Genomic DNA, 7,890 nt, shown 5'->3' on the forward strand with positions numbered 1-7,890 from the left:
CACGTCCTCTGTAAGCATTCATATTGTGGTACATACATACTATCTCTATCCTATAATATAGAAGCGTTTCTGACACTATATATTTTCAGACACAAGAACATGATTCTTACTACTTCTTTTTTATACTAGTTCAGCGCCAATTAACATTGATCAGAGGGAATATCTTAGTTGAGCTAGAAAAGAAAATCATGCACATGAGAAGCATAGTCAACCTAGCAGCAAATATATAACTCATAGGCCAGATAAGAGGGATTAAAATAAGACGAGAGGTGAAAGTATTACTCTAATCTCGAGCACAAATGCATCCACATGAATAGTAAATCTTAAAAGGTCATAGTCATAAAAACTTTAAAAAAATTGTGGATAAACATCAACAAATTTCTTAACATGCTGCAGAATTTCACCGAATTTGTAGAGGTGTGTGCTAACAAGATAAAAATGAATGCTCCAAAATGCTTTTTTTTACCCTTGAATTTTGTTTATTTTTTACAGGCCTCCACGGATGTCATTTCACAATGAAATTTTGCAGGATGTTGGAAAATTTGTAGACGTTAATCCAAGAAAAATCGTGTTTCTATGGTTTTATTTACTATTTTTAGAACTTACTGTTTATATGGATGTATTTGAGCTTGGACCAGATTATCCATGTCGCTTCACATTTTTTCTTGAACACGGTATAGACGCAAATGCTTGTATAAATATACATACACTCACGTCTCTGAACGCGTATACGCATATTTTACCTCTATAAACATCTGTGAAAGACTGGTCTGGCATGTCAGCTTGGCTTAACTTTCTATCCTTGTTGATCCCCTCTTGTATACGCTCGGCGTACGTACGCTACCCTTGGACCATTCCTGCTCTGCCACGTAGCTTTCGATCGTACGTGGTACGTAGCCCACCCTCAGCGCGCGCGCATACAAGTCAAGGTCAAGAGTGCAGTCGAGTAGTTGTCAAGAGCTTCCGCCTATAAACCGTATCCCTCCCCTCGTCGCAAAGCTTCCGATCCTCCCAAGTCGCCATCGCCACTCGCAACGCAAGATCATGGTGCGCGCGCTCTCCTCCTTCTACCACGCTCTGCTGCTCGTCGTGGCCGCGCTGGTCGGGCCGCACCCGGCGACGGCGCAGAGCGTGCCCGTCCGCGTCGGGGTGATCCTGGACTGGTCGTCGCCGGCGTCGTCGGCGGTGTCGCTGAGGCGACGGACGGGGATCCAGATGGCGGTACAAGACTTCTACGCGGCGCACCCGGGGTCGGCCACCAGGGTGGAGCTCCACTTCAGGGACTCCGCCGGGGACGTCGTCGGCGCCGCTTCCGCCGGTAAGCAGCTACATCCCCGATGCTACCCTCAGCACATCGGTTTCACTCATAGCTTTGTCTCCCACATGGCCTAGAAGTGTCGTGTTGCCCAGTCTCCGAAAACCGCCATTTTTGTCGCCTCGCCAAGACTAGACCGACGTACAGGGCCACTTAACAACCATGCACGCTTGCACCATGTCTGTCCGTCCGTGTTAATTAGCATGTTACTAGTAGATCAGTATATATCCTAGCCAGACCATCCCGCATGGCATGAACTGCTATTATTAACCGCGCGCGAGTTGATCGTGAGGATTCCAGGACGTGAATATTCGTTGGTTCTGTCAGGGTCGGGTCGCGATGCGCCAGATGACCAGCAGACGCTCAAAAATATAACGCACGTACCAAACTCTAGCAGAGGCCCAAAAATACCGCGACCTGCTCCTCCCCGCCCCGCCATGGCCGCGGCCCGCCCCGCCGCCACGGCCTGCTCCTCCCCGCCGCCGCGACCCGCCGTCGACCAGCTCCGCGCCGGGCGAGGACGGCGAGGTCCTGGGCGGCTGGACAGCGCCGACGGGTTCGAGGCCTTTGTGGCCGCCGGATTGGTGCGCCGGGCGAGGACAGCGAGGTCCTGGACGGCGGCGCGGGACAGGACAGGCAGCGCAAGGAGTTACAGCGCGCACGAGCTCACGCACGAAATATACTGCGTCCGGTTCAGTTTTTCCCAGCGCGTTGAACATTTTTTACGACGTGCTTTATTATACAGCGTTTGTTGGAATGTAATTTCTAACTCCGCGCGCGCTAAACTTGTAATTTTTTGGGCACGACGTTAGTATTGGGCATCTGTTGGATCTGTAAGAGTTGAGACACCTAGAGCTTCTTCGTCGACCTACATGCCATCGCCATGCACGTCGCCTTCCCGCATGCCCATCCGGCTTAGCTTCCTTGTCCTGGCGTGAGTCCGTCCGACTGACAAGTCCTTGCGGTCTGCTTCTTCACCGCGTGCACGTGCTACCGCGCGAGCTGGTAGTTAGCTACTGTACTAGGAGTACTAGTAGCCAGTACTAGTAGTACTCACCGCGAGTCCATCAGATTGGGACCGATTGGTTTGGTTTAACCCCGCCCACGAGAGTAGCACCAAATTGTTAGCTTGGGCACGACACGACAGCCGACAACGGCCCAAAATCTTACTATACCACTATCCATTCTTCCAACTCCTTGATTACTTGGGGGATCCAAGTTTCAACTGGTGTGACACGCATCATGTGGACGCATGTGCATCATCGGTCGAGTCACCACTTAGTCCCCCAAGTTTTTAATGCTTCTCATGGAAAAATCTTTCTACGCGATAAGTAGTTGTCATCAACTCTTCGTCATCCTCCGTCATGACTCATGAGTGCATACCTTTACTTAGCCACATGCATGCAGTCCAAACTAGCTAGCAGCATTTATTGCGAAAAAAGATTTTCCACCGCTTTATGTTATAAAGCAACAACCAACCGATACAATTAATTTCCTGGGTCGGAGCATAAATATGCCCAAAAGGAAAAAAAAATCGGCGCCGGCAGCTCAACTAAGCAAAGATGATCGACAACCATTGCACCCTCCTAATAGTACCACCGCACGCATTGCATTCCGAAGCCTCGCGTACCAAGCAACACCTTCAGGAAAAAATGCGACGACGACGTCGTTGCTGCCCGAACAAGTCCTAGGATTTCCCCCGATACATGGATGACAGTGGGAAAGGGGTATCACCGACGCCACTTAGGAAGGTCCGGCTGCGCCCACGGGTGTAGCCGTGTCGGTGGCTAGCGAACCGCCAAGGATTTCTCCCGCCCTGAAACCACCACGGCCACCCGAGACAATCAAAAATACACCGACCAAGATACCGCCCACCAGCCTATGCCACCACGGTCACCGCACCAACTTCACTGAGGCCACCAACACGAGACCTGGAGCGAGGACGAGGAGATACCGGGCTCAGGGGCAACCACAACGCAGCCGACAGGAGGGAACAACCTCCACCGCCTCGCGGAGCCGACCAGACGTAGCGACGGGGACTTGCCAGGCCACCACAGACCTGGCCGAACCCCAATGGGTCCGGACAGTCCTAGCCACCACACTGCAGCACGCCGGCCGCCGGAGCCATCACCACTGCAGCCACAACCGCCTCGCCGCACCACAAGGGAGCTGCGCCCCGGGCCCCGAACCTCCGGCCCACCCCAGCACAGATGGCCCCGAAAGGGCCTAGATTTGGGCCGAGGGGGCGCTGTCGGCCAGCCGCACACCGTCCTGCCCCGCAGCCAATGGCCACACCGCCGAGTCAAGGGCACTCGAGGTCTGCGGAACCCCGTCACCTAGCCAGACCGCCATCAGCCGAGCAGCACCGCCGTTGGGCAGGAAGGAGCCCTGACTCCACCTCCCAGCGCACGGGGAAGGGACGTCCACCACCGTCGGTGGCCTCTGCCGGCGTCGGCGAAGGGGGTGAAGGAGGAGGGGGTCGAGACGGGGTGGAGGGGTGAAGGCGCTCCGTCGCGTAGGGGGTCGACTGGAGCGCAGGAAGAGGGGATCTTTTTTTCCGCAACAGTCCTCTACTCTTTCCTTTGAGGACTAACAATCCTAATACTCATTTTTAAAAAGGTTGTATGCATCTCTAGTTAGTGCAAAGATCGGGGAAGTGAAATTCTCCCTCGGTTCATAAGAGTGTGTGGGACTGGTGTGTGCCCACACTAGATATATGGCTTGGCTGGGGCCTCCGGTCTTAGATGTTTGGCTTAGGTGCAAGGTTTGTTTGTTATTAGGCTCGGACTATCAGCAATCCTTTATCAACTAGATAGAAGTAACGATAGATGTTTTCAAGATGATGGCTACAGACTTACTGATGTACTATTTTGTAAGATGTTTATGAATAATAATATAGTGACTGCATGCATCTTCAGATGGAGGGGTGGGGGTCTTCCTTCTTTTTTTTAAAAGAAGTATCTTTTGTCGGAAATAAAAAAGAACAAGTAGCATATTTTGTCTCCCGAGAAATGGCTTGTTGATTTTGGCCGATCAACGAGACTGCGCAGCTTCAGCTTACCCCGCGAAAAGAGAGAGAGAGAATCCCCAAGCTTCTATAAATCTTAATACTTCCTTTGTTTCTAAATATCAGTTTTTTTTAGGTTTATTTAAAAACTATATATAGACGTATATAGACATACTTTAGAATATAGATTCACCCTTTAATGAAATCTTAAAGAACTTATATTTAGAAAGTGAAGGAGTACATGCGAACGAATTGGGTGTCCATCAATCCTTTCAGCTCACGGTGTACTCCGTCCGTGCACGAAATGAAGGCATATGGGTTTTGTTTGAAGTCAAACAGTGCAAAGAAAAAAAAATAGTAAAAGCTCTCAGCAACTACAATACTTGACGGGTATGATATACTTTCTCCATGAAGAAATATAAGAGTTTTTAGAGTGTATTATATTATGTATTAATGAAGCTAATTTTGTAATTTGTCCTTGATAAAAAATAATATAATTATAAGCTCTCTAAAGTGTAGTTGAATATTGTTTCACACCGATAAAATGTTCTTTTGCCATTGACAAAAACAAATAAAATGTTGATTTCCCTCAATCTGACTCGTTTTTATTGCATTCCACATAAACACAATTAATCCCAACATCAATTCGAATACATATACGATAAATGGAGTGCAAATGGTCCTAAAATTCTGGTGCTTGTTGTTGCAGCGGTGGACCTGATCAAGAACGTACAAGTACAGGCCATCATCGGGCCCAAGACGTCACCGGAGGCGGAGTTCGTGGCCCACCTCGGCAGCCGCGCCCATGTCCCCGTGCTCTCATACTCCGCCACCTCCCCGTCCCTCTCCCCGGCACAGACGCCCTACTTCATGCGCACCGCCGCCAATGACTCCTTCCAGGCCACCCCCATCGCCGCCGTCCTCGCAAGCTTCGGGTGGCGCGCCGTGACCGTCCTGCACGAGGACTCCCCATACGGCACCGGCATCCTTCCGGCGCTCGCCAACGCGCTCCAGAGCGTAGGCAGCGCGGGGATCCTGGACCGCGTGCCCGTGCCGACCGGCGCAGACGCGGACGCCCTTGACGCAATCCTATACCGCCTCAGGACACAGCCGACGCGAGTGTTCGTCGTGCACGCGACGCATGAGCTCGCCGTGCGGCTGTTCCGGCGGGCGAGTAAGGCCGGGATGATGTCTGACGGCTACGCCTGGGTTGCCACCGACAGCGTAGGGAGCTTCCTGGACAGGTTCGACCCCAAGGACCTCGACTCCATGCAGGGCGTCGTCAGCCTCCGGCCTCAAGTGCAGTTCACGAACCAAGTCAAGAACTTCTCTGCGCGGTTCAGGGCGAGGTTCCGGAGGGAGCACCCGGCCTCCGACGATGAGGTCCTCAACGACGCGACCGTGGTGAGGCTCTGGTCGTACGACACGGCGTGGGCGATCGCTGCGGCGGCCGAGACGGCAAGTGTCTCCGGCCCAGCATTTCGGACACCGCAGAATAGCACGGCACGTACAGACCTGGACCGGCTCGGCGTGTCGGCCACCGGAGCGGCGCTTCTCAGGGCGGTGCTCAACACGACTTTCGACGGGATGGCAGGCAGGTTCAAGCTGGTGGACGGGCAGCTGCAGGTGGCGGCGTACGAGGTGGTGAACATCATTGGGAACGGCGTCATGACGGTAGGGTTGTGGACGCCAGAGTCCGGCATCTCGCGGGACCTTAAAGTCGGCAGCGGCAATGCTGCGCGGCAGTTGAAACCCATCCTCTGGCCGGGCGAGGTGTTGTCCCCGCCGAGAGGCTGGACGGCGTCGCAGGACGGGCGCGTGCTCAATGTCACTGTGCCGGTGAAGCACGGGTTCAAGGAGTTCGTGGACGTCGTCTGGGAGAAGAACTTGACGACGCCGAAGATCACTGGGTACTGCATCGACGTGTTCGACGCGGTGATGAAGAATCTGCCCTACCCGGTAAGCTACCACTACGTGCCTTACAACGACAGCTCGGAGTCGTACGAGATGCTGGTGGACCAGGTGAGCGGCGGGGAGGACGATATTGCGGTGGGGGACGTGACGATCAGAGCGAGTAGGATGGACAAGGTGGAATTCACCATGCCGTTCACGGAGTCTGGGTGGGCGATGGTGGTGGCGACGCGGCCGGACAGGAGCGCCAGCATGTGGATCTTCCTGCAGCCGCTCACCACCAGCCTCTGGCTCGCCAGCCTCGCCTTCTTCTGCTTCACCGGCTTCGTGGTGTGGGTCATCGAGCACCGTGTCAACCCGGAGTTCCGGGGCACGCCGTCGCAGCAGTTCGGCCTCATCTTCTACTTCTCCTTCTCCACCCTCGTCTTCGCACACAGTAAGCCCCTTATATTACTGCCATCTCATCATCTCAATTGTGCAAATTGCATGTAGGAAGTAGGATATCGATCACCTAATCAATCTTGATGTTTTAATTTTCAGAGGAGAAGCTGGAGAGCAACCTGTCGAGGTTCGTGGTGATCATATGGGTGTTCGTGGTGCTGATCCTGACGTCGAGCTACACGGCGAGCCTGACGTCGATGCTGACGGTGCAGCAGCTCCAGCCGACGGTGACCGACGTGAAGGAGCTCCAGAGGCGCGGCCACTACATCGGGTACCAGGAGGGGAGCTTCATCGAGCCCTTCCTCACAAAGATAGGCTTCGACGAGAGGAAGATGAAAAAATACAGTTCGGCGGAGCAGTACGCCGACGCGCTGTCGAAGGGCTCGGCGAAAGGCGGCGTGGACGCGGTGTTCGACGAGATCCCGTACCTGAAGCTGTTCCTGTCGCACCACTGCGACGGGTTGTACATGCAGGTGGGGCCCGTGTACAAGACGGACGGCTTCGGGTTCGTGTTCCCGAGGGGGTCGCCCATGGCGGGGGACGTGTCGCGGGAGATCCTGAGGCTGGCGGAGGGCGACCAGATGGCGCAGATCGAGAAGAAGTATTTCGGCGAGCCAGGCACCTGCCAGAACGCGCTGGGCGGCATCGGGGGCGCGGGCTCGTCGAACCTCAGCTTCCAGAGCTTCGGAGGGCTGTTCCTCATCACCGGCGTCGTCTCCAGCCTCATGCTGCTGCTCTACCTCACCATCTTCGCGTACCGCGAGCGCGAGGAGCTCCGGGAGGCGGAGGCGAAGGCTGAGGCGGAGGCCGGCTCCGGGAGCGTGTCCGTGCGGAGGCTGCGCGCCTGGATGCAGCACTTCGACAGGAGGGACCTCAAGTCCCCCACCTTCAAGACGTGGAACGACGGGTCCGTCGGGAACGGCGGCAGCTACTTCGCGGGCAGGACCAGTGACGGTGGCGCCGCCGACGCGAGTATGACGCCGAGGGCCGCTGGGGAGGAACACGCCATGGGAGGGACGAGCCCGCTGAGCGTGTACATCAGCTCCGAGATGAACGCCGGCTCTTCGCCGGAGGGGACGCCGGCATCGGAGATCAGTGAGTCTTTCGAGCAGAGGATGGAGGGGGCAGCAGCCTCCTTCGAGGTGACGAGGCCAACGACCTCTCAGATAGTAATCATCTAAGCAAAAAGTATGACGTGGCAATTAATAAATGAAAA

The 7,890-nt window shown here is 54.6% G+C and overlaps 1 protein-coding gene across 1 annotated transcript; it reads left to right on the top strand.

The window, feature by feature from the left end:
* The first annotated feature begins 970 nt into the window (after positions 1 to 970).
* Positions 971 to 7,890, top strand: LOC123402393 (glutamate receptor 2.8-like). The gene is made up of 3 exons (XM_045096307.1): positions 971 to 1,318; positions 5,032 to 6,669; positions 6,774 to 7,890. The coding sequence occupies exons 1-3, from the start codon at positions 1,045 to 1,047 to the stop codon at positions 7,853 to 7,855; spliced, it is 2,994 nt and encodes a 997-aa protein (XP_044952242.1). The 5' UTR covers positions 971 to 1,044; the 3' UTR covers positions 7,856 to 7,890.

This window comes from Hordeum vulgare, chromosome 6H (genome assembly GCF_904849725.1).
Source record: "Hordeum vulgare subsp. vulgare chromosome 6H, MorexV3_pseudomolecules_assembly, whole genome shotgun sequence".
Classification (NCBI taxonomy): Eukaryota; Viridiplantae; Streptophyta; class Magnoliopsida; order Poales; family Poaceae; genus Hordeum; species Hordeum vulgare.